This window comes from Pezoporus flaviventris, unplaced genomic scaffold (genome assembly GCF_033815535.1).
Source record: "Pezoporus flaviventris isolate CSIRO_AGI_PZ_B2104156 unplaced genomic scaffold, CSIRO_AGI_Pfla_v1 ptg000047l, whole genome shotgun sequence".
Taxonomy (NCBI): domain Eukaryota; kingdom Metazoa; phylum Chordata; class Aves; order Psittaciformes; family Psittacidae; genus Pezoporus; species Pezoporus flaviventris.
In genome coordinates, this window is record NW_026892595.1 from 17,846,196 (window position 1) to 17,873,410 (window position 27,215).

Below are 27,215 nucleotides of genomic sequence, written 5' to 3' on the forward strand. Positions count from 1 at the left end.
ATAGCTTTTGGGTTAGAGCTGATCTGGAGACACAGGTCACAAGAAAAAGAAATAATGTAGTGGACTTGGGGATATTACAAACCATTTCCTTTCTTCTGGAACTAAAGAGGGTTTATTAAAGTTGGTTGAGGTATCTGGATCTCAGCTTCAAGCATCCATCATTTCAGGAAAGGAGGCATGGGAAAAGACAGCTAAAGATATTATTTTCATGCAAATAAACCAAACGTAATGTTGCTTTCTTTTTTTGGAGGCCTCCGCATTGTGTTTGAGAAGTTTGATGAATTCTGCTTTACTACACCCAATCTAATGATAGCAGCAACAGAAAGAATGACTACATTGACTGCATTTTGATTTATTAGAGATTATTTCCTGATCTATTAATTTCCTCTTTCTCAACTACGTCTTTTTCAACTGTCTCAAAAGGGCAGTGAGAAATTCAAATCTGACACTTAGAAGTAACACCATTCAGCGTATTTTTAAGGAAGGAGAGCACACGTGAAGTAGCTTTTATTTGAGGAAGCAGTTCTTTCAAGGAGTCAGAAATGACTTTAGCATTAACATTTAAGAGTTCTTTCAAGGAGTCAGAAATGACTTTTAGCATAATCACAAAAAGATTCCAGCAGTATATCACTTTTAATAGCTGCAGCTATTTCTGTCCTTTTCCTAAAGTGCCATGCAGTCACATTTACTTGGCTGGTTCCATCTCTTTACCAGTCTGTCAGGTTTTTTTGTGGGATACGGGACTTGTGTTTTCTATTTTAATTTCAAGAAAAGCTGTCCATGCTTGGAAAATATTGGTGCATTGGGTACAGAAATCAGCCACTCAGCCACACCACAAAATGTTTCATTCTCCCCTAGCTTTTTTGTAGTGGCTTCTGTACACTGCCATTAAGTTATGTGTTTGACCACTCTTCATTGCTTATCCTGGTGTGGTCTTTCCTTTTTCAACTAAATGGATGGAGTCAGAAATGCATATCTTAGAATTAGATGCTCTGAGGTAAGTGAAGGCCTATATTTAGTGGCTGATGTTGGCCAGAGTTGACTTTTTTTTTCCTGATTTGGTTCCTTTGTTGTTGTCTGCACTTTCAAAATCAACATAAATTCCTTCAGATGTGCTTTTTGCTCCAGCAGCCTGCCTTCTAGAGGTGCTGAGCACCCAGATCCATGAGACTTGTGTGCAGAGCAAGCTGAGGTAACAGCATGAATGACTACTCTCCTCCTTTTCCTCTTGTCCTTGAGTTTCCTTCTCTGTTTAAGCCAGACCAGAGCTCAGTCCCTCCAGAACTTTAGAAGAAAAGTACTACAACAAGTTTAATTCTCAAGAAAGTATGGCTGGAATACTTAAGAAAAAATGACAATTATGTTGGTCCTTCTCCACAAAGGATTCCTCACTTTGTTGCTGCTATCTAAGTTTCAAGTAAGGATCCTGTTCTTCAGAGCCACAGAAGAAATGACATACCCTAAACTCCCTCAAAGCTTTCCAGAATTTCCGAAGTAAATCAGTCTCAGTGTCTAGTAAGAGAAGGCATCTGTGGTCATTCTTTAAATACTGCAAATCTCAGAGAAGACACGTGGCTCTGAGCTGACTGCAAATTTAAAACAAAACAAAATCTTCATTTGAAAGAGAAAATCTTTTCCAACCTGAATTATCCTGTGACCCTACGATCGTAAACATGAATCAGATTCTACCCATTTTCATAGTAGTTCTTTGGCAAGTGGACCTCTGAATGTTTGTGAATGCCTGTGAAGATTCTGAGGCAGCTCCCATAGTGGGAATGCTGCAATACCTCTACCCAGGGACCCAAATTTGTTGGAGAATTTTTGTTACATATACCAAAATGTTGTAAAACTGACTGAAGTAGGGCTTCGTCAGAGATAAAGGGGTTCTTTTGTCTTCATTTCTGTTTCATTTCCTGCTATGCATTGTTGGTAGGATGATCTTTGTGCAGCTATGTAGACCTCTGCTGTGCCTGTTCTCCAGGACGCACTGTTGCTATGACATTTGTGACTATGTGGTCATTTGCACACTGTAAGAATTCATGCAGATGCACAGGTGCACTATTTTGGACTAAAATTTGGGGGAACTTGTAACTATGCCACTGGGGGAAGAGAGCAGTTGAAATTGTTTCACACGCCATGGCTTGCGACAGGGCATACTCATCCTGTTCTTTTTTTAGCATTTTTTTCCTCTGTTCCGTTGTGTTTGTCCAGACTGGAACATAGAAACACAGAGCACAGTCTGTGCTGTGAGAATTTCAGTAAACAAGAGCCTCTTAGGTCTTTGTTTTAGGTTCTTCCTCCCATTCCCAGCTGATAACAGCTTCTTTTTTTGTTCCTTTTTTTTTTTTTTTTTGTATTGGAGCCTATACCACTTCTAGCACTTGGTGATTAAAAATAACAACCTTTTGGCCTAAAATTAGTGCTCTAATACTTGTGGAGAGATTGTGTATGAGTCAATAGACGTTACACCCAAACACCCAACAACTGGATGTAGTATTTGGAAAAAGGTTTCCAATGTCTTAGGCAAGAGGACAGACCTGCATCCATCAGATTTGTACAGGGAGCCAAAGACAACCAAATATACAAGGGGCAGAGCCTCCTGTTTCCCAGATAGTACTAAAATTTAAGGCATCAGTAAGGGAGGACAGAAAACGTACTGAAAATGTGAAAATGTATATTCTGTCTTAGCTGCCACAGCATCTGAGCCTGTCCTGAGATCACCAGTATGAAATGCCCCAAGTCCTGCTTTACTGCTGTTAATGCGGAATCTGCTAGCATCTGCAGTTCAAGAAAAGAAACTGCATGTTCCACGCAGCTTTTTAGTCCTAAAACCTCTTAAAAATGGACCTTATTTCCACAGAAAATCAAGTCATGGTATTTTTTCATAGCAAAAGTAAGAGAGGTAACCTTCTTCCAGGCAAGGTTGGAGATAAAACTAGGCATCATTATGCAGACTAAAAGGATGTCAGCTGGATTCGCAGTTGCATGCCTTCCCTTGGGTTTAGCTGTATCTTTCCCAATGCTTAGCAAAGCTTTTTCTATGATGACTTGGATCTATCACTATCTTGTGCAGAACCTTGAAGAGCAACACACCCATCAAAGCCAATGTGTGCATTATAACAGCATAATTGTATGCCATAGCCCATCAGCCTGTAAAATGACTGTAAAATGTAGGTGGGTGCAGTTTCCCTATTAGTAACTAACATTCTGAATTACTTGAGGACTGTGTTTATAAAAACAAAGTCTGCTAGCAACATAATGCTCTGTTGCTTAGAGCAATGCTTAACATCGATCATCTTCCTCATTTGAAACTGAGATTTCAATTATGAATCAAAGAATTAGGAAGTGACGTGTTTGCTTGTCTTTCTTACATGGAAAATTTTAGGTGGCTTCTGCTTCAAAGCTTTTTTTGGAGGGTGTAGATTATTATATGCTTAAATGATATGCTGTCACCACTAGCAATAGCAATGTACTTTTTGTAGGTATTAAAATAGTGATTTGTAATGAATATGTACTTACTGATGCTGTTTCTCTTCTTGAAGTTCATGTAGTCTTCCTTTCAGACCAAATATAAAGAATATGCTGGCCACTCGATATGGCAGGCATTCTTTTTTATTTTGAAGTTTCTTTGTTTTCACTAATAACTTGCGTTGTACCTTTCTGCATTGCTGGCATCTAATAAGCAATAAGCAAATAATGCATTTTGCAAAAAACCCAACCTTTGAATTTGTGGCATTAGACATGCAGTGTTTTTAAACTTTAGCTAGCTAAGAAAAAAAAAAACTCAGTCAAAAACTATATTTCATAAGAGAAAATTATAGTGATATTGATGGTTTGCCAAAACCTCAAGCAGTGACAAAATCCACAGTGTCCTGAAAGAGATGCCTTTGCAAAACCATTCCTTTGCAGATGGCTTAGATTATTGATACTTATAAGCACATGACATTATTCTTTCAACTCAGAATTTTTTAAAACTGTGTTGATAAAAAATGCTGATTTGTCACACTATCCCAAAATTGCAGAAAAAAAAAAGCACCAAATCCTGTGTTCAATAGTTTACTAGTTGTTGATTTGGTTGCATTTCAAAATGACCTAGTGCAAAATATTTTCAGAGACAGAGAGGAAGGAAAGGAAAAAATAATATAACTTTCCTTTGATGATGTGAACATTGTGTTTTGTAGTTTTTCTTGTCTATCTGAAATTCCCACTGCTAAAGAGTTTTGGGTGAACAAGAAATGCAGCATCAGATGTGAAATCAATAAGTCACTGTGATTCTTCCACAGAATTTTTTTGCATAAGGAATATAAAACACCATACAATTCCCTAGCTGCACTGCAAATGATGGATAAACAGCTACAGGCATGACTTTTCTGTTTGGGTTATGTAACTGTTCTCAGAGCAAGCTACTTGCAATGGAAAGTGCATTTGGTCCAAATTCGAGAAAATTATTTCACTTCATGATTTTCATCTCTGTGGGAGCTCTATGTGAGGAGTGAAGCCTCTTTCTGTGTTACCTGGCACAAAATGTGAAACAGTTACTCCTCTGAAGTGCTGTAAAAAGCCCCAGAAACCAAGAAATCCATCACTGCACTCCAGGGTACAACTGTCCTCTGCTTTAGGTTAACCTAAAGCAGAGGGCATACTTTAGGTTGTCCTCTACCCCCATGGCTGGATGACTGACAAGCACTTCCCTGAAAAGAACTTTTGTATATGGGCAACATTGATGTAATGATGATTTACGCTCCCTGCTTCCCACAAAGGGAAAGCAGAGGCACGTGCTGACTGGCTGAGATACTGATATTATCCTTGGAAGATGTTTCCCATGGGGCAGAGAGAAAGAAAAAGTGCAATTATTTTAGCATGAGATGACAAGCAAATGTCCTATGTGCAAGAAGCAATATGCTTTTAAAAACTTGTCATACTGGAGGGATCAGAGTGTTTTCATTATCTCTACAATAAAATGTGCCAGGGTGCATTAGGGTCTATGAGTAATTCATTTTGATTGCTCTTATAACAAAATTTAGTATTTTTGTAGCAAAGATAAATACCAATTCTGCTGCAGTTCCATGTTGTTCATGAACATTTACTGAACCACCAGTCATTTCGTGGGGAGGACATACTTAATATTTGCTACCTCACGTTTACATCTGTAAATAAGTAGACTAAGCCCAATCTGGACTGAGTTAACAATGTATAGGAGTTGTGCAGAACTGCTCTTTTCTATGAGCTGTCTGAGGTAAATCCATTCTTCCTGTCAGGACAGTGACGCATTATAAAACATCCCATCACTAATGGGAGCAGATCACAGAATCATAGAATGGTTTGAGTTGGAACGGACCGTAAAGATCATACAGTTCCACCCCCCCTGCCACCTTCCACTAGACCAAGTTGCTCAAAGCCCCATCCAACCTGGCCTTGAACACTTTCAGGATGGGGCACCCACAGCTTCTCTGAGCACCCTATGCCAGTGCCTCACCACCCTCATAATAAAAATTTCTTACTAATGTTTGATCTAAATCAAACCAATCAAACTCTTTCAGCTTAAATCCTTGTCCCATCAATACGTATCTTTGTAAAAAGTCCTTCTTCAGCTTTGTTGTAGGCTCCCTTTAGGTATTGGAAGGCTGCAGTAAGGTCTCCCTGGAGCCTTCTCTTCTCCAGGCTGAACACGCTCAATTCTCTCAGTTTGTCTTCATAGGAGAGGTGCTCCAGCCCTCTGATCATCTTCGTGGCCCTCCTCCTGGACTCGCATGAGCAGGTCCATGGATGACCCGGGCAAGCTGTTTTTTGAGAAAGATGTTACTCCAGAGGTCAGCAAATGTAAGCTGGCATAACTGTGCCGATTTATTTTAACTAAGGCTTTAACCTTGAGGCTAGAAAACCACTTGTCTCATTCCTTCCTCCTCTACCAGAATACTCATGGAAAAAAATAGCAGAAGCCAAACAGCAGAACCTTGCAGTTGAGGAAAGCAGGATGTGCAATTTCAAGAAATTAAGGTTCATTTGGAGAAAGGGGAATAAAAGATTGGGTCTATAATGGGAAGTAGTCATCTATTCCTGCATGACTTTAGCTGCCCCCTAATGCTCTATGGGTGCAGAGCCAGGCTACTCATAGCAGAATTTGTAGAGTAATTTTTGATTGGAGATAGGCAGTGCAAAGGCAAGTCATGTTCCCGCCCTCATTCATAAATACAGGCTTGCCTGTGGTATATTCTTCATTTACACTAGAAAGCTGGTTTTGCCTCTCAGTCTCTCAATCCTCATATCTATGTGCAATGTTTAATTAATTTTCAATTATTTCCAATTATATAGTGACACTACTTATAAGTGATACATCAGTGAAAGTGATGGATTTGGGCAAATATAATAGACTGTCAGTCTTCACTAGAAGCTACAATTAAATCAAAAAGATAAGAAAAGATTACTGTAATTATTATGACAGTGAACTGGTAGAAGTTTGCCCAAGTGACACAAGACTACAGAGTACAAAAAGCCAATTGCTTAGAAACAAGTAAAATAAGATATACTGTCATCCCTTTGCTCCCTAGCCTTAATCTGGGGAACCAAGTGACCTATCTCCAGGATCAGGCAGAACTCCATTTAGCCAAAGACTTGTAGGCTCTTTGTTAAGTAGAGCGGTCCAGTAAGTAGAAATTCCTTAATTTCTGAGCTCCCCAGGGAAAGAGAGACTTGGACATCCTAGAGCAAGTCCAGCAAAGGATATCTAAGTTAATTTAGGGACCAGAGAGCTGGGAGTACTCAGCCTGGAGAAGGCTCAAGGGGGTCTTATCAGTGTATATAAATATCTGATGAGAAAGAAAAGAGGAAGGAGGCAGGCTCTTCTCAGTGACATCCAGTGCCAGGACAAGAGATACTGGGCACAAACTGAAATACAGGAGTTGCATTTAAACTTAAGAAAAAAACTCTTTTACTGTGAGGGTGACTGACTACTGGCGCAGGTTGCCCAGAGAGATCATGGGGTCTCCATTCATGGAGATACTCAAAACCAAAACTACGCATAGTCAACAGCAATCTGCACCGTGTTCTGAGCCAGGGGTTGGACTAGACAACAACTAGATGTGCCTTCCAACCTTGGCTGTTCAGTGAGCCTGTCTCTGACGCTTTATTATACTCCTTTTCTCTTCCCTGTCTCTGAGGTTATGCAGAAGTCAGCTGAACCATGACTGTCTAATTCTACAGAGGCTTCCCAGGACCAGCTGAACATCAGGGTTTCTTTCCTCCTCCCTGAAAGGAGGTCACTGGCTCTCAGAAGTCCTGAATAAAGAAACTGCCTGATGAGGAAAAGTACTTACCAATTTGCTTGGCTGTGAGCAGGCTTTTGAGTCACTGAAGTCATGGGAATTAACTACAGTTAAGCAAATGAACTTCTGAGAAAAGATGGACTTAAGCATATAGATAAGTTCTTTCCTCAGCTGGGGCTTTAAAGTGTTCTTGTTCTGATTTGTTCAAACTGATGACCATGCCTGAGTTCTCATGGCCCATGCATTTACTGGGGGGGGAATTGGACTGAGTACTGCACTTGAGATTTATCTGCAACTCCCTTATAAGCAACTGTGACTATTATGCCAAATTTCACAGGCTGAGCTGTAAATAATTGTTCCTGCAGCATCTGTACTGACTTCTAATTCGTCTGTGGCTTCACATAGTTTGATTGATCAAATGCGTGGTTTGGAGAGCTGCTGCCATAGAAACCACCAAGCTACCACTGCAGCTCAAGAAAAACTTGTGTTTCTATTCCTGTTCTCCAGGTCTGGAATTTGCTATCTCTGTGTGCTCTGTAAAGTCTAACTGATATTTCCAGAACTTGCCATTAAGTGATCTTAGTTGTGCTTTCTCTTTGAAGAGACCAGAGCACCAAAATGCCAGGCAAGCCTAGCCCATACCTCCCTCTCTGGGGGATCTCTTCTGCTTTTGCATAGTGTTAGATGGGAGCCACCCTGGATAGGGACTCTTGAGCTGCTGATGCCAGGTCATGGTTCTAGCAGAAAGCAGACTCTGCTTGGAGAAGAGATATGCAGCAACAAGAAGCTTAAGTCCTTAGCCCAATGGCTGGGGTGCTTTATGAGCATGTGGCTGAGCTGCCAAGACTAGGTCTGTGGTTTATATTAGATAATATCAGAGAATAGGCAGAAGTAATTCAGGAAAAGTGACCGGAACTCCTGGATTTGTCCCTCCCAGCCAGGTTCCCCAAGCATTTGCTAGATAGGAGTGGCTTCACCTTCATAGATGCTTTTGCCTGCAGTTGCCTAACACAACGCTTAGAGAAGGCTTTGGTTTGTGTGATGTTTTGAGTATGTGCTTCTCAAGAGCTGTATTTCATTTTGCAGTGCTTAAAATATTACCCCCCCCACAAAAAAAAAAAAAAAAGAAAAAAAAGCCAACCCAAAACTGTAGGAATGCAAAGAGATACAATGATGAATATACTGACCAAAACAGGCTTAACTGAGCTCTTTCTCTTTTTTTTTTACTATAGCTTCTATAATCTTGTTATGTCTATTCTGCTATCCTCATGCATTGATAATAGTGCATGGAATACAAACAGTGCTTTGAGGCTATGCAGAGATGGCTTTTGGAAACTCATCCTATATTCAATTTAAAAAAAAAAAAAGCAAAAACAAAACCAAAACAAAACAAAAAACCAAGAACAAAACAGAGGAGGGGTGATAATTTCAATCCGATCCTTCTTAGTGTTGAAAGAAAAACTGTGCAAATTCCCCACAGCAAACAGTGTGCAAGCTGAAAATGGAAGACTCGCTTCTTGCCCTGAATTAACAATGAAATTCTGTTGGGAATTGATTGTCGCTGAATCTGAGTTTTGGCTGCTGGCAGACCAAAACTGTTAAGATATTCATTTATGTTCCAATGATTTTGAGCTAGATTTACAGATGTGGTTAGGTCCCTAAAGATGAAGAGAAAGGCAGGCAATGGGATTTGCCAGTGCACTTTGCAGCACCTAACTACTCTGTTTACCCAACTCGCTGGTGCATAGATAGCTATGCATACGTAGGCAGCTTTTGGTTTTGTGTGCTTCTTAAAACAGGGACTGCAGGTAAATGTCTGCAGAATGTTAAGGAGGTTTCATCACTAGAAAACTATTCAGGCTACAATTCACCAAATGTAACTTCTAAAATCCCTTGGAATTTCACTCTGCATGACAACTGTTAATTTCACTTTACAGAACCTAAAGTGTCAGTAGAAACAGCTTCTTTTTTTGTCATGTCTCATGTAGGGATGACTGATTTCTAAAGGATTTCTCCTAGTTGATAGGGACGTCCTGCCACCAGCCCTGTATTTTCAGAAAGCAACTGAACACTCTTCAGTTTAAGAACTGCTTCTTACCGTATGGCATTTCTGACCACTCCACCAAGTAAATTTTTCATGTAATATTATTTGCTCAACTCTAGAAGCCTTCATCAGACTGAGATACCTTTGAAAGAAATTGGTTACAAACCCATCATAACAATGCAGTCTTTGTCCCACAGAGCTTGAAGCTATGGTTATTTGTGGTGGCAGGCAGCAACACCATCACCCATGTGCTGGACTGGCTGTGTGTATAGCAGCTCTGGTCCAGAAGCCATTGGCTAATACCGTGCTGAAACTAGTGAGCCCTGATGCATGCAAGCAGAGTGCCAGAATGCCAGGCTCAGGCTGACACCTACCATCTGCTCCAAGTTCTGGCCAGCCTGTGGTACGAGCAGGGGTGGCAGAAGGTCTCTGCACTCCTCCTACAGACACACACCCCAAGGCTCTTGGTCTGCAAGAATGGTGCAGATCTGTCACTTTAGGCTTGTGAATAATTTAATCAAAACAATTAAGGGTGCTCATGTTAGAGTGTCATGATCTAAACAAAACAAAGTGCTTGCTTCTCCAACATGCAGGTGCAAGGATTTGTCCTTACAATTTAATAAGCAGTCAGATCCTAATCAGAGAAAACAGACAAATTTGGGTATTTACCATGTAAGCAATTGGGTGGAACGAAAACTTTATTTTGATGTGTTTCTGTTATGAAATTGCTCCTTATTTCTCCAGACTTCAATCCTCTCCTCATCAGTCTAACAAAGAAAGTATTATATTCAGCAAAGACTATATTCTTAGGCTTGCATGTATCTGTAGTAATTCAGGGCTACCAAATTGATTGATTGTTGCAGTCATGGATAAAGGCAGGCAGGATTTCCCTGTGTCGCATTTGAGAAGTATCATGTTTATCTGGTTTTGTCATAGAGCAAGGCAGTTTTGCTGCTTTTCTGAGTCATCACAACACTACTGAATGAATAATATTAGCAAATGCACTTTCCAGAAGGGCTGAAGTACAGATCCCCTTCTGGCAAAGCGGCTTGTGGACTTTCTTTTGATTATTTTATTCTTGTAGTTACATGGGCTGAACCTGCAGTTACAGAGATGAAAGTAGAAACTTCAGCTTTCTGCTCTGATTAAAATGAAGGCATGACGCTGGATATTGCCTTTCTGCAGACTTGGGCAGAGCTTTCTGATTCTGCTGCAATGCTCGGATGTCAGCACTGAGGTTAGATGTCAGTTACCTACCCTGTAAACTTGGCTAAGAAAGAGCTACATTTCCTGACGTACTCTTTTCCTTCTTTTTAAGGACTCTAGTACTTTTTCAATAAAAATAAATTTAATTTGTGGCTACATTTCAGCTCCATTGGTTTGATGGTATAAGTGGAGCAATACCAGTTTTGGATTTAGAGCAGTCGTGTGGCTGAGTCTCTCTGTGCAGCTTTCATGTGGTCGGGTGAGACATTCTTAGAATCCCCAAACATTTTTGAAGATCCTAAACTGGAGACATTCACAATTCTTCCCTCCCTTTCTACCATTAATCCTTCATGTTTTAACAAGCACTGAAGTTAATACAGCCTACACTCTTTCCTGTCACACTGGGCCCCCCTCCCTCCTTTCTTTCTCTTGAATAAAGCAATCTGTTCTTTCCAGTCCATACTCTTGTAAATCAAAGGGGTGGATGTCGACACACACCATAACCAAGTATAAACTTCCTTTTTTTAATTAAACATGATTCTGACATTTGGTTTGAAGAAGTGTTTGCTTGGTTTTATTTATTTTTCTAAATACGTGAAGGATGTCAACTGGTTTTCTTTTATTTTTAGTAGAAGATGAATTTTGTATGATACCACAATCTCTAGTGCAAAATCTTTCAGATGTTGTTTCATAGTTGAATAGGAAGACAGTTGGGGACGCAATACAGAAGTCTTGGCATTTAAAGCTTTTAGAATTAAGAGCTAACCTCTTTGGTAAAGGTTTCTGTACAGATATATTGTGTATTGGGTACCTTTTCAAATTCAGCTGGGAAAAGCAGTTGTAATTCTGTCACTGTCTTCTCTGCTGCTTGCTTATTAATATTAATTATGCCTAGACATTTATGTGAAACACAGATTTATAATAGCTGATACTAAAGAAAGAAAAGCAAGCAAGACTCTTGAAAGGAACATAGTCTCTATTTCAGGTATTTCAGTAGCCAGGGCAAAGTCACCCTAAAATTGCCTCTTTCAAGGTATCTCACACCTTCTTTTATGGTGCAAGAAGGATGTAATCGGGCACTAAACTAGACAATCTAGTGTTCAGATGTGATACATTACTTTCCATACTGGTTCTCAGTTCTTAGTCCTTGGCCTGGCAGGGGAAAAAGGGGCTTTATTTAGTAACTCAGTTGCTGTTTTGTTTCTAGATGATGATTTTAATCCATATGTGTTCTGGGACCTCATGTAAGTGTGTATAGCAATGCAAGCATGAGAAGATGGTCTCCTGATTGTCTGGCCAGAAGAAGGTAGGGCAGTTCTCAGAGGGAATAGGAGTGCTTAGACTCTTTAAATGCTGTTCTTCATGAGCATGACTGAGAGCAAAAGGTTATAAGTAAACTGTATGTGTACTTTTGGTCTTTGTCTTTATTTATTTCTTTCTCAGGAGGGCAGGAATAATTGATCAGGGGTCCAGTCCCTATTCCTCAGTTCCTATGGATAAAGAACTAAGTCTGGCAGCTTTTCATGTTTCTAGCTAAGTGGCAGTAGAGCAGCTTTTTCCCTCTGCTGTCAGTCCCTCTAAGCCAATTCTCTCAAGCATGGAAAATGACCTGGCTCTTCATCTCAGCTGCAGTTAATTTTATTGCTCACTGCTGTCTCAGTTAGACTGACCTATAGTAGCATGCCAGAGACTGTGGTGCTTTTTTGCATATGTTTGCTCAGCTAGAAAAGCTACCCAGGAGTTTCCTGAGTGCCTGCTGCAATATAACCTGGTATTTTGGAGTCCAGAAATGCCTGTGAACTCCTCAGATCCCATCTTCCCACTGACAAAGTATTGTTTTGAGATACATCTGGTGTCAAGTGTAGGCATATGGTACCAGTATGGCAGCGCTGCCTATGGAGGTGGTTTCCTGCAGAAGAGGTCTTGCTGAATGCAGTAGTTGTTGCCTGTTGAAAGTCATTATTGTTTAGCACCCAGGTCTTTGTGAACTTGTTCGACTGGTGGCTGGGCAGAGTGCCATCCAAATCTATGGACATGAGCACAGACAGCTGAGTCTCTGGGGCCTTACATGCATCAGATGTGGGTACTGAGGTCAGGCTTCTCAGTAAGGAGAATCTAAATGACTGGCTGTCCCTAGCATGTGTATCTGTGGTTGAAGGGATATGCCATCATTAATCCAAATCTGGCCTGGATTAAGCTTCTAAAATAAAAAACAGCTCTGCCAGCCACTTGAAGAGGGCTCAGGGCTTGTTTGAATCGAGTGCATCAGTGGGGAGGGAGGGAGGAGAAGGAGGAGGAGAAGGAGGAGGTAGAGGCAGCTGAGCAAAGTCACCACCTCACCACCTCTGCAGCTCATCTCTCCATATGGCCTGAGATGACCAAAATGGGGGTCAGTCTGTGCTGCATTCATCCGTCCAACTGCAGGCCTCTCCATGGGCTGGGCAGCACTTCTGTTTCTGAGGCCATGACAAGAGCACAGACATTTCATGCTTTGTTTCTTCATTATGTTTTCATCACCGTTCTTGTAACAGCTGGGAGCAGAAGCTTTAGCATTCAGGGAGAGGGACTGCCCATTTTCCACACAAAAGATCTCAGGTCTGCCAGCCTGGGCCTGGCTCTCCCTTTTGCCTGGGCAGTGTTCCTACCTGGAGCTGCTTTGGGCTCGCTCCTTAGCTCTTCATCTCTGCAGACACACGGGATGAGGCAGCAGCACCGGCATGGTGGTACCCACCAGGAGCAGAAAATATGGTGGAAGATCACAAAGCCAGAAGTACCAGAAATACTTCAGTAGGGTTGTACAGAAACCTAAAGAGAGGCAGAGGCAGAGAAAGCTAAATCCAGTTGGCTGTGTTTGCACAGAGGGAGAAAACACCAGAGCATTAAGTTAAAGTGAATAATGAAATGATTCACCACACAGCACAATTCAGAGGAATGAAGGTGACCAAACACTTGGATTTGCCTGTCTCTTGTGGGTCCTGACAGCTTGCAGGCACAGATGCTCTGTGGCACCCATAAAAAGATAACACTGGGAACCTCCTATTCTAAGTACTGCTTTTATGCTATGGACACTAACCCCCCTTGTGGAATTCTCTTCTGTCATGATTCCCCTCTCATCTCTGTGAATTCTTGCCATATACTGTGAAACTAGCTGCTTCTGTTCTCTGTGATGCTTAACTATGCACCTGCAGCATATAAAATGTACCTAACTGAAAAAGTGGAAAGCTTTGCCATCATTATTGGATAGTGCTATGAGATTTCCCTAGAAAGGTGTGGTAGAAGTGCAAAGAGGGAATATGCTGTTATTTTAAAACCCGACCATGTGCTCTTTCCTCTCCCTTTGAAGTCAGTGGCAAAACTCTGTTTTGGAGAAGCAAGACTGCTTGAATCGGCAAACAAGAGGCAGCCTGAAGGCAGAAGAGGCTTACAGGGAATGGTTTCTGCTGCTCTCCTTGAGCAGAGAGCTGTTCAGACAGACTGGAGACCTGTCTGCTGCTCTCTCCTATTAAGGCTAAGAAGTGAATGCTTTTAAAGTTGTTAAATGAATGGGCTGGATCTTACAGCCCTTACTCATCTGAGTACTGCCATTAACTTTAAGAAAATAATCACTATATTAAGTGCTCTGGAGTGGAGTCCTTAAATTGTTAAAATCTAATATTTGACAGAAGTTTTTTCTCAGTAGAAAAATAATATTGACATAATTAAAAGGATGTGAACATTTCACCAGTAGAAGAACATAAGTTGCTTTGGAGCAATACGTAAAACTAGAAGCAGCGCAGAGGACTTAAGTCCGTGTCACGTTTGTAGGTTATTTTTGAACTTTATGAAAAACACACTTTAGCAGTTTATATCCTGACCATTCAACTGTGTTCTGGCATTCTGAGTTCAAAAACATGCTAACCATGAAAACACAACATTTAAAAATACACTGTCCACTGGGCTGCTTTGCCCTGCTTCAGAGTCACTCAAGTTTGTTTTAGACAAACTGAGAGCTTTGTTGTGGATTGACTGTTTGAACTGGGGTTTCTTAAAATACATGTGGAGCCTTGTAGCTGCTACGGGGTGCACACAGTGATGGAGCTGTACTGTTTTAAAATCATCTTTCTATTTCACTTCATGTAAGAATATCTGTCAGCTTAGTTATAAGGAATGAGAGGGGATGATTAAAACAACTCACGAAGCCATTAAACAAAGAGATAAAACATAGAACATGTGCTGTAGGATCGTTTTAATTATAATGGATGGGGGATCTGCGGAATGGCAGCTGCATTGTAGCTGAGTTTTAAGCTCCTCTTAGCAGTACCCAAGTCCTGTTACTCAAAAGTGGGATTTCTTATCTGTAAACCTAATAGGTCCTTTGGAAATGGTGTTTGGAAGCTACCTTTTGTTTCTATGACTGACCATAGTGTAATTATTATGCTCAAGCACTTAGATAGGTATGGACTAAGATGGGCAATTATGTGTAGTAATCATCTAGTCATCAGCAAAAGCTTTAGTCAAGAAGGGAAGGGATCAAAGGTGTCAAGTGAACAGCCATGAAAATCCAGAGAGAACAGGGAAAAAAAGGTAGTGGCTGCTTATTTCATTGCCTTGGTGATCTTACTTAGTAAAACAAACCAGTATAGAATGTACTGCTGTATGCTATGTCTGCTGAGCTAATTTAGCATGGAATCTGGCTTTAAACAATAATAGCAGGCAGCCACATGAATTCTGTAAAATCTATTTAAACTTCACATTTTGCTTTATTCTCATTAACCTAGTTATAGACATCGAGAGTTAGCATAATTAATTCAGGCCCTATCAGAAAGGGTTTATAAATCTCTGGTGTGAAAGTTCAAACCAGTCTCTAGCCACTAGAAATTAGGATGAGGAGCAGGAGCAGTAAGGAAAGATAACTAGCATATCTACCCACGTCAAGGATTTTAAAACTCAATCCATTCCTGCCAGAGACAGGGTTGTCAGCTAGGTAGACACTGGGTTTAGCTCAGCTTGGCAGCTATAATGTTTCCAATTCAACAAAGTTTACTTAAATGTCTGCAATGCTTTTTATGCATCTGAAATATGGTAATTTAGTTAACCCTTTGTCATCGAGTATAATGGATTCACACGTAGGAACGTCACAACTTCAAAGTACCCAGTCATTAAACTGTAACAAAGATTTGTTACAAAAATTCATTTGAAACAACCAAAAAATGAAGTTTTAAGAATGCAACCACTAAAACTGAATTTAACTTTCTGACTGTAATTGCTGCAGCAGTTTAAGTCTTGCTCTGTGGCTTGTAAGCATCACTAAAACTGCCCATGAAAAAATGACATTTGCTTCTGTTTGCAGTCAGTCTTTATTACTATGTGAATTCTCAGGAAATTATATGAATGCTGTAACTTTTGGTTTCCAATGTGCATAAAACAAAGAGAAAACATCCAGGACCAATTATATAAATATGGGAAGTAATTCCTTAGAAAGGGAATGAAGGACCCAAAGGAGTTACCGCTTGTTCTCTTGGCCGTAGCTTGTTGGCATATGGAGGTTCTAGAGACTGTTCCCTTGAGGACTTCATATGTTATATATTACGTTAAAGAGACTGGAAGGTGGTAGTTGGAATAGATATCCATCTCCATACTGGCTTGTGAGACAAGAGCAATAGGGGAAGAGCTCTCCCTGATGGGAAATCATGGGCCAGGATGCCACACTCTGGTGGGCTGGCATTTGGTTACTTGAAGTTCTCAGTTTTGGAAATGATATTAAGCAGTGTCCCATCACCGTCATGGAGAGGTTATCTCAGATTTTTAGGATCATACTAAGACTCACCCTGTGGTGCGTATTTTCCCTAACACCAATGGAACTACACATTTTAGTGTCCAAATTAGCTCTTTGCATGTGTCCCGTTGGCTTTAGCAGAATTTCTGGTGTGCAAGGAATATGAATAGAGCTTATATAGTGATTTCTAAAATACAGAATGATAATTACAATATGCTTCCTTAAGGAAAGAATTGAAGGTGTTTGACCATGTAACCCTTCTCTCCTCCTCTACCTGTTTTACTCCAGTCCTCCGTGATGTCTGTCTGTTTTGCCCGCTTTCACCCAAACCTGGTCGTTGGTGGAACATACTCTGGCCAAATCGTCTTGTGGGATAATCGCAGTCACAGGCGCACTCCGGTTCAGAGAACTCCCTTATCTGCTGCTGCTCACACGGTAAGGATAAAAATCACCTTTTCGTATTTTTTAGAGGAAACAGCAGGGAAGTGAAGCTGTCTAGTGTGTCTACAGTAATAGTTGCCACACAGATGTGTGTGCAATATAAGTGTTGTCATTGAAGGGAAAGAAATAGGTAAGAGAGATGTACAACCACCTCCTGTAAGTGCTTAACCATCACACTTCATAACGTCAGGTCAGGAGATTATCCTCCTTTCCAAGAAGGAAAGCAGGATCAATTACAACACTTGAGTAAGGCACCTTTGTGCCAGCACAGTGGCACTGCAACTCTAGCTCTTTATTGCCTGTCAGGTCGATATAGGGACTGTGTGTCTGTCAGTCCAACATGGAAGGCAATTTGAATCGCTTATTGTTGTCTTTTACACAAGTTTCTCTTTTGAACCAGATTCGGCACCTACAGTGGTCTGAGTGGAGTCCTGTAAATAGACACTGGTATCCTTGAAAAGAGTGGGACAGTTTGCTTCTGTTTTACAGTACAGCAATACATACATGTCTGTCATGGTTTCCTAATCCAGACAGGGCCATAAGGCAGAGCTTGCACAATGAGGGGGAGCTTATTTCAATTAAATGATGTGGAAGAACATTTTGCTATTACACACTAATACTTGCAGACATAGTGATGGTGGCACAGGGCTCTGGTGACGTCTGGGAGATATACAGGCAGATCAGCAACACAAAACGACTAAGAAAAAAGGGTTTCTCTATCCCCCAAAGATGATCTCTGTGGTAGATGACTCTCTCACATTGCAAAGTACTCATATTGTGCTGGAGGAAGAAAAAGCCTGGATTGCCTGCTGAAGTGTCCTCACTCTGCTATGGCACTGACTTCCAGACCATCCTGCACTAAGATGTTATGCATTCTTGAGCTCTCCTCTTCCAGAGTTTGGGCTCAGGCAGCCTGTTCAGAAGATCTGGAAGGTGTACTCATGGGATGATAAACACATCCCAGGTTGGGAGTGGGCTTGGGACCATTCTTGAGTGGGAAGCAGAAAAGAAAATGCATAGAATCATAGAATCATAGAATAGTTAGGGTTGGAAAGGACCTTAAGATCATCAAGTTCCAACCCCCCTGCCATGGGCAGGGACACCTCACACTAAACCATACCACTCAAGGCTTCATCCAACCTGGCCTTGGACACTTCCAGGGATGGAGCATTCACAACTTCCCTGGGCAACTAAACAGAAGAGAAAAATGTAATAGTATGATATAAGAATGCAGAAAAATGCAGATTTCCTGAAACATAAGAAACTGAACTTCACAAAGCACTCTGAGAGATAAGATAATAATTTTATTATAGCAAAGAGAAGGATCAGATTAAGTGATAGGTCTTTTGCACCTCCAGCTTTTATGATTCTATGATTGTTCTCTTTGGAATTTGGAGATCAAGGTTCAGCTTTTAGTTAGCTGTGACAACACAATCCTTGAAGTTAAAAGACAGCTCTAGAAGCCATGCCATGTGAATTAGTGCAAAAGATTCAGCATCGGGCCAGCATTATGATAGCAAGTCTCTTACATTAAAAAACGAAAGGTGTGCACAGACATGCTTAGCGGGCCAGGCAGTACAAATATTGTTCCCTAAATTTCCACTATCATGAATGTTGATGTAATAATCTAATGATCTGTGCCATGGGTTGCAACTTCAATATTGCTTTTCATTTCCCTAATGTTTATGCTCATTTTGTCGCCAGTAATGTTGTTCAATCTGCATGAAAAGAAACAGTCTCTCTTGGAAGTGCAATTTAGCGATGTAGCAGACCAGAAAACTGGTGGCAAGAAGCTGACTGTCACTGAAAATTGAACAACTGGGACTCAAAATCTAGTGGAAAAAAAAAAAAAGATTAATGGGAAGTAATTTGTTTACAATCACAAAATGTTTAAGACAAAATTGTCCCTCCTGGAATTATATATTAAACTAGTTTTGTTATTGCAATAGAACAATATGTGATGTTTTGCTTTTAACAAATGTCAATAAATGATTTTCAGTTGTGGATGGGCACTTTATGTGCTGTCATGGATTGGTATAAATAAGTGTTTACACAGTCTAACATGAGGAAGCATGATGTTTTTAAGGAGTGATCAGATTTTACAATAAAAGAGTGCTTTATGTTCATATATAAGAATCACATAAAATGTAAATGAAGTCTTGGTTGCAAAAGGCTGGCTTGAATCCTCACTGCCAAGAAAAAAAGAAAAAGGGATTAAATTAAGAGAACTCTACTGTAGCAGTGTTACTTTATGTACTGCAACATACGTGAATAGTAATTTTTTAGTCAAATGAACAGTCATTTTTTAATTTGAACTTACACCAGATGTGAAAAAAGGACTTTTCTCTGTTCTTTCTCTCACTTAGCTTATTTGAAACAGATAGAGTTATCACTGACTTAAACCTTCCTGAAGTTTAGTGTCACTGATTACCGCCTGGATTCACCAGGGAAGAGAATTCTACCCGCAGCTTACTCACTAATTTCCTTTCACACCCACCACACATCTGCACTTGGGACAACAGGAAATTTTAATTAAGACAAAATCCTTTTGCATGATGATTTAATTTCCAAAATAAATAAAAGCAATCTGGCAGCAACCCTTTGAAAGGAAGTAGACTGTTTAGACTTTCTTCTATGTACAGTTGGTTGTCTTTTTCATCCATTTTCCTTACGTCTATTCATTTATGTAGTGATTTTTATTATGCATGAAATTGATGGCTGGTAGCCCTGATTAAAGCCAGCCATGGCACACTGAGGTGCTGCTGGAAAGACAGGACTTGCTTTCTCTCTCAAGCCTAAATATTCTAGCTACTCCACTTCTTGCTTTATCTTCCTCCCACCACTCTGTCCCTGTCTTCGTGGACTTCTGAAGGTCAAACACCCATGAAAAAATAGGCCTATTTCACACATCAGCATGTGCTAATCATGTTTAGCACTGGGCTCATTAGCTCACCACTAAGCATCAAGAAGGTCCATCATAGAAGGGTAATAGTGTGAGGGACAGATTGGGCATCCTTTTGATGATCCGGGGAAAATGAGGTGTGTGACAAGCTTCAGAAAAAGAGGAAAGTCTGCATCAAAATGGACCTTGTGACTTGCTGGTGTGTACAGGTAGCCTCTGAGCACAAGGTACTATTTCAGCAGCAATTGGTGATTCCATCTTTGGCGTGGGTGCACACACACGCACTGTGCTTTCAGATGCTGCCCTTTTTGCACTTAGGGGGCATTTAATGGATCTTCTCAGGTATCGAACCTCAGAGATTTCCAGTGTTCTGAAGATTTCTGCCTTTCCCTACTGACTGGGTAGGTGACTTGCAACTGGATCTTAAAGTTGTCTGCAATAAGTGGTAGGGCAGCCATTCTTTTCAGTAGGAGCAAATGCTAGGTTTCTAACCCTCCTTGGAGTTGGCTTAGAACCTCTATAGGGATCTTTTGTTAAGTTGGTCCTAATTTTCTTTAAATACTGAAAGTATTAGTGAAAAGTATGTTTTCTTCCTGGAGATGCAGGTCTCCTATTCATCAGCAAAAGAGGCAGATAAATACAATACTTAGTTTCTTGACTTGTGTATATGCCCTACCCTTAATTAAGCAGGTTCACTTGTACTGATCGAAAGAAATTAAATCTTATTGTTCAGTCTGACTGACTTTTCACTCTGGAGATTGCTGAGCTTGAACCATCCTTCATATGTCACCATCAGATACCAGATGACACTTCAGGCTCCAAATATTACCAGGTTCCTCGGAAAAGGAATAGGCCAAGTTTCGTATTGCACTCAAAGTGGAATTCAGCCTCCATGGAATGAGTATTCTATGGTGAACCAGGTGTAACACCCTAAATTTAGTCACTGCATATTTATGATGACAGATTTAAAAAGGTATATTGGCCAGTGCTGGAAAATGTTGATGGACTTGTTCATGTTTTTCAAGTGGAGTACATTTGCAAATGTTAAGCATGCAAGCCAAATTCTGGAAAAGTTCAAGTTTTATGCAGCTGTTTTCTTGAATAAAGTTTTCATTTTCATTCCATTTGGACCATTTGCCTCTTTTTGCCAGTTATTTTCAGTGTCAAAAGTAGACTGATACATGTCCCCATGGGTGAAATCTCATGCACATAATTCAGTATTTTCACAGCATTACTCAGCTGGGTCATTTTATTATGAGGAAAATGAAACTTTGAAAACATTTCCACCTCCACCACCTTAAACTTATATCTAAAAAAAAAAAAAACCACAATAAAAACCAATTCCTATCTGGCAAAAGCCGACTCCTGTATTTTCCAGGCATTATGTGACTACTTAATCATTTTTTAAAACAACATATGACATTAGTAATCTGTTTGTAACGATGTGAGAATGGCTGTCTGATTTCCAGTGTTAATGTGTTTTCAGCATCCCGTGTATTGTGTGAATGTAGTTGGAACACAGAATGCGCACAATCTCATTACCGTCTCTACAGATGGCAAAATGTGCTCCTGGAGCCTGGACATGCTCTCAACTCCACAGGTGGGTTTGTTTTTACATATACAGGGAAAAAAAGCACCCTCAGTAGAGCAGGATACCTGCTTAATGGAACCTAAAAGCCAAAACCTCACGTCCTATACAAACTAAAACCAATGGATGCACTTGAAAGAGTACAGCTTGCTTCCAGCAGTCTCTGTTAAGAGCCAAAACCCATTTCCTTTACCACAAATCATGTAATTATTGTAATACGTTAATACATAGGTCAGTTTCAAGTGAAAATGAAATAATCCATTTTAAATCATGGTAATTACAGAAGTCGCCTGTGGTATAAATTGTACTTACTCTACAGCATTGTTTAACAAATACGGACTAGATTGCACTGTTGCTGAACACGCCCTAGGCACTATGGGTTTCCAAGGCACACAGAAAGCTTACTTTGCTGCCTGCCTTCAGTAGCCAAAGGAACAAACAATGTAAATCAAAACTTTTAGAACTGATTTCCCCCCTCTGGAATGTTTGCTGCCATTGTCTTCCCCCACACACACCCCACCAATCCTCGCTTTGTATCAGAAATGAAAGGAAATCCAGGAAAATTGTCCAAACCACTAGTGATTATAATAATGAAAACTAAACAAAGAATTTGATGCTGAAAAAGGCCAATTGAAAGCATCTTTTAAGTGTTTTCTTCTTGAGTAGTACATTTTCTATTCCAACACATCACTCATTTTTTATATGTAATTTCTTAGGAAAAAAAGACCCATATCATTTTTACTAAGCATCCTGGGATTTGATCTTGTTTCAAAATGCTGCATAGAAACTCCTCTTCGTGATTCCATTAATCATCCATTAATCATGCATTAATGTGCAATTACTATTGAATTATTTACTTTTCAGTGTTTACAAAAGAGGTGGGACTCCTCTATCCCAAACTTTGATATCTAGAAGCTAGGTCCATGTCAAGTCTAAGCTAGTAATTTTAGTTCCCTTTACAGGTAATTTAGAGAGACTGGGCACTTATGGAGGACGACTCTCCCAGCCCAGTGTGAAATACCATTTCAGATACCCACCCTAGGGTACAGAACTGTCAAATCTTAGGATGGAAGGGGCTTTTGAAAGTCATCCCATCTCTTTTCCTATTCAAATTGCAGCCAACTTCACAGTTAGACTGTGTTCATCTGAGGCAACAATATGGAAACCAATGCTCTTCTGGAATAGAAGTGAAGGCATCTAAAAAGCCCCAGTCACCTATGTTTAGGCAACTGAATCCCTTCCCCAGTTTCTCAGTTAAAAATCAAGAAGATAAATCCCACCTTTACATATTCACTTACTGAAATGCTAAATTCTGAAGCAGAGATTTGTGAACATCTCAGTTCCAGTACTTCATCACTCAGATGGAATTTCCCTGCTCCAAACTGGCTTTCAACAGGGATGGGAACACACCCCACATTACGCTGAAGTTTGGCGTGTGGATCATGGTGATGAAGGCACAGGATTTGACGTCAAGCCATAGCTTTAAATTGGGAGGAGTAGAGTGTTGCTGATGTGTGTCAGTCTGAAACTTTCCAAAGGCACTGATTCAGAGCACTCATGTACAGCCATACAGCCGTGGTGTAGGCGCTGGGAGGAGGGAGTCCACCACAGTATCTGGCTGCGTCTCCACAGAGACACTAAATGATGATCTCACCCCAGAAGTTTTTCCCAGAAATATATGGTCCACACGTGCCCTGCCAATGCATTTACCAGATCTAGTTCTGCTTCTTTTTGGTAGAACCAAATGTATTTCAAAGAAAAGTATAAACCAAGCAGAAGTATTTCTCTATGGATTTGCAGCCCTCTCCTCTCACAAGGATGCCCACTTTCCTTAGCTACAGCAAAAAGACCTCCTGAGAAAAACGCTACAGGTTTTGGCCCTAGAAGAACAGCAGCTTAGACATTTTAAACATAGAAAACATACCCACTTAAATAGCTAAAAATGAAAATTATTAAATCATTCAGCCCCTTTGTGGATTCTTGCGTTACAGCATTTAGGCTGAAGAAGCAAAAAGTTGTGCAAAATCTGCTCAAAGCGTCCGCATCTTGCAATGGCCAGAATCTGTTCATGCTGGTTGGACTTACAATGGCAAAAATGGGCATTCTGGTTTACTTTGAAAGGTAGCTACCAAAGGAGTAAAAAAAAAAGCCTTCTGGTTGATAGCTTGATGGTGGAGTCCGGGGGCAGTGTTTTGGGTTACCCCAGAAAATCCCTCAAAATCAATGTTTAGAATGGTGGTAGTGAGGACCTCAACTTTCAATTTTGTTCTGCAAAGGGACAAGTGGCACAGTCTGATAACGCCTCAGGTGCACAGGATACTTCATGTGTTTCTTGACAGACAACAGATTTCAAAAATGTTTGTAAATAGAAGGGTATTGTACGTTTTATTAGAGCCTGGGGCTGGCAAGTGTAAGCATTAAGGTATTATCTTTAATTTCTGCCCCATTAGCTTTTAAATTCTCACCTGTCATCTCTGCCTGATCTAAGATGATGTAGCAAAGACCAGTGCCTTTCAGCCACTCTCAGATGTGTGACAGACAGCAGCAGGGATGGCAGGAAAAAAAACAGCCGATCAAAAGGATGGTTGCAGAATAATATCAAAATTGCAGAATAATAACAAAGACCTGTTTTGGTAGGAGAGCATGGAGCTGGTTTACAATAAGTCCAAACCAGTGGCGGTTACAGGAATGGCTTTCCCAACTGGAGATGTCAATAACTTTGTTGTTGGCAGTGAAGAGGGAACAGTCTACACAGCCTGTCGTCATGGAAGGTGATGTTCAGCATTTTGTACTTTGATACTGTGTGGCTGTGTTGGCATGAGGTAGCCAAGCGTGTGTGGAGAGCGTTTTATGTTTTTAATCTTTTATCACAGTGTCTGTACTGTTCTACTTTGCATGGTTAGGACAGGGGTCACCTGACTTTGAGCATCTGTGCTACTGCCTGTTATACTGCTCCCTGCACAGTTGGTGGGGGGGATGACTACTCCTAGGTTTGCATTCCTTTACCTTTTTCAGGCATCTGCCCAAAGAAGAGATGACTGGGACCTCAGAAATGTCAGTTCATATCCCTTCCTCACATAACCCAGGCTGTAGTTTAATACTGCAAGTTTCTTATTTTGTACCCTGTAAATCTTCAGGATGCTGGAGTGCTCTGTTGGCTTCTGGTGGTAGTTTCATCCTCTGGGATACTTGACAGGCTTTTGTAAAGAAACTTTTTTCACTGATAGATTTAAAGCTCACCCCCACCAACAGTTTGCAGTATTCTCTGAATTCATATTTTATCATACTCTGTGTTTCTGTTGACCAAACAGACATCAATACACTGGTCTAAGATTGTAAGGCTTCTATTACACATTCCTAATATTGTATAATTTTTGCTCCATATATACATATAATATTGTATAATATTTGCTCCATATAATTTTTATTTTAAACTATTTTTATTTTAGCCTGACCACTGGCAGTATTGCAAAATTGTGTCTATTTAGGCATACTTACAGGCTGTGGCGACTGATGGTTTGAATTAATCATAGGCTGCTAGGGTAAATGAAGTATGCCCAAGGGCATTTCTCACTTCTGATCTTTCAGACATGCCTGGTTTGTTCCTCACAAGAGGAGGAAGGTGCCAGATCCTCTTGTTAGTGCAACTTTTTAGCAAACCTTCAGCTGACCAACAAAAAATGCACTCCTTTTCTGCTCCTGCCTGCCTTTCCTAGAGCTTTTTGCTATCATCCCCACTTTATTTGCAGAGGCTCCTGTGTCCTTCAGCCCAGCACAGTGGAGAGCTGTATGTTATTCTGGAAAAAGGTGTTTCAAAGCACAGAAGATACCCAAGGTGTTCTCAGTGCTCCAGAACTCCCCTTATCCCACCGACTATATGACAGACAGGTGGGGATAAAATAAGAGGTGGGCTTTGTACCCAGCACTGCAGAGGCACTGCAGAGCTTAGTCCCTGCTCCAGCACAAGCTGCAGGGTCTGGGAGGGAAGCCTAAGTGAGGCCACACTGTGATGGTGGTCACCAGGAGAGGTGAGAGGACCGCTCTAGCAATATGAGGAACCAATTTGCTCCAGTGCAGCTCCTATCTCTTTGAGTACACTGTACTCACACTGACACAGGGCTGGAAGCCTTGTCACGGCTGTGGCTATTCTTAATGTATTTTTTTTCCACTGGCAATTTTTATATAATGTAACTAAAAGGGTAATTTCATGATTCCCCTTTCTGTATACACTGTGAGACAGCCCTGACAACTGATCTGGTGTCATTTGCTTCCAGGAAGAAGAAAACTGCACACATTCTCTCTTACACAGCGTTGTATTTTTCCTTCCTAATAGCTGTTCTAGCCTCAGGCTGATGAAATGCACATCTCCCCTTGTTCAAAGTAGTGACTCTATGATACCTGATCACAGGAACAGTTCCTTCACTTTTTGTGAAAAAGGATTTTCTTCCTAGTGACTTGATTGACTGCTGTGGAAAGTTATTTTAGATGTGTAAGAGAAAAAGAATTGCTCATGATAAGTTATTAATATATTTGCATTTTTATTTTAATGGTTATTCCTAGTGATAACGGCTTACTCACAGGCATAAGCGATAGTATAATTATAATTTAGAATTATGTTATGATTATACATAAATATTATTTCAAGTACAGTAGTAGACAGTGTATGTAAAAGTGAGTAAGACAAGTCTTCAGAAGGAAGAGAAAGTCTCCCTGTGCTGGATTCTGATCATTAATTGTGCCCAAAGGAGTAAACCTCTTTAGGCAAAGACCTTACTGAATGGACAGAAACTTACAGATTAAGTGGAACTTTAAAAGGAAATAGGAACCTAAGAGTAAAGAAAAATGATGTTAAATCACCAGATGTTATATCACTCACTAAATGCAAAGGTCTCTTCTTCCTGCAGTAAAGCTGGCATTGGTGAAATTTTTGAAGGCCACCAAGGACCCGTCACAGGAATCAACTGTCACATGGCAGTGGGTCCAATTGACTTTTCCCATCTCTTTGTCACATCATCATTTGACTGGACAGTCAAGTTGTGGACCACAAAGGTAAGAAATCCAAGCAGGGGTGGAATGAGTAATGCTACTGTGAAAATGCTGTAAGAAATATTTCAATATTCTCTGTAGCAAATACTAGGAATCAGTTAAAGAAAAGCTGTGCTTACAGTCGACATAGTGATAAAATTCTAAGTAAAATATATACCTGTGTCATGTCAACCGTATTTACTTTGGAGTGTACCCTGCCCTTTAAAGGTAGCTTCAGCTGGCCTGCACTTCAGTATTAACCCTGGTACTGAGTAATTTCACTAGGCAAGGAGATTAGGATGTCTTGTACTGCAAGGCATCAAACAATTCCATCCAGCACTCTCTGTGCAGACTAAATTGCAAGGCTGATACTATGCACCATGGTGGGGCAGCAGCAGGAACACTTTCTTCTGATGAAGCAATAGGGGAAGCACATGTATGACTTAATGCAATCAATATCACTTGTGAAATTCATTGCTGTAGGAGGTTGTGATAGCCAGAAAGTATAAATTGTCCCAATGACATCAGACACTGATGGCTGGAAGCAGGGAATAAATACATGCTGGAACTCACATTCATGACCAGAACAGATCCGTTGCTGACTGCTCTATGGACGTGTCCCCATGACCTTTTACAGGGGGAGCACTATGAAAAACAGAAATGGATACGCAGTCCTCTGAAGCTTTCTGTCATAGAACAGTACTATATTACCCTTTATTACATTATAGGGTAATGACAGCATGAGTGGAAACTTCGTGACAGATTAAACAGACCAACCTGTTTCTTTGTACGGGCTGAGTAAAGCAGGAGAATGAGAGGTAAAATTCTAATTATATGAGTCATCTAGACAGTTATTTTTGTCATACACCAGAGTAGAGAACTGACTTCCAAATGCCAGGCTTTTGTCTTAACCATGGTTTTATGCTTGCTTTCGGTTCACATCTTGAGCTGCACCCAGCAGGTTTATAGTAGTGGAAGCTCATCCCTGTCAG

The 27,215-nt window shown here is 40.6% G+C and overlaps 1 protein-coding gene across 14 annotated transcripts in view; it reads left to right on the forward strand.

Moving 5' to 3' along the window:
* DYNC1I1 (dynein cytoplasmic 1 intermediate chain 1) overlaps positions 1 to 27,215 on the forward strand; it is a 194,219-nt gene that overhangs the window by 126,205 nt on the left and 40,799 nt on the right. For all 14 annotated transcript variants that reach the window (XM_061468517.1, XM_061468522.1, XM_061468519.1 and 11 more), the window contains 4 exons: positions 16,556 to 16,702; positions 21,097 to 21,210; positions 23,836 to 23,969; positions 26,103 to 26,247. In XM_061468517.1, coding sequence (XP_061324501.1) covers positions 16,556 to 16,702; positions 21,097 to 21,210; positions 23,836 to 23,969; positions 26,103 to 26,247 — 540 coding nt within the window. The remainder of the gene's footprint in view (positions 1 to 16,555; positions 16,703 to 21,096; positions 21,211 to 23,835; positions 23,970 to 26,102; positions 26,248 to 27,215) is intronic.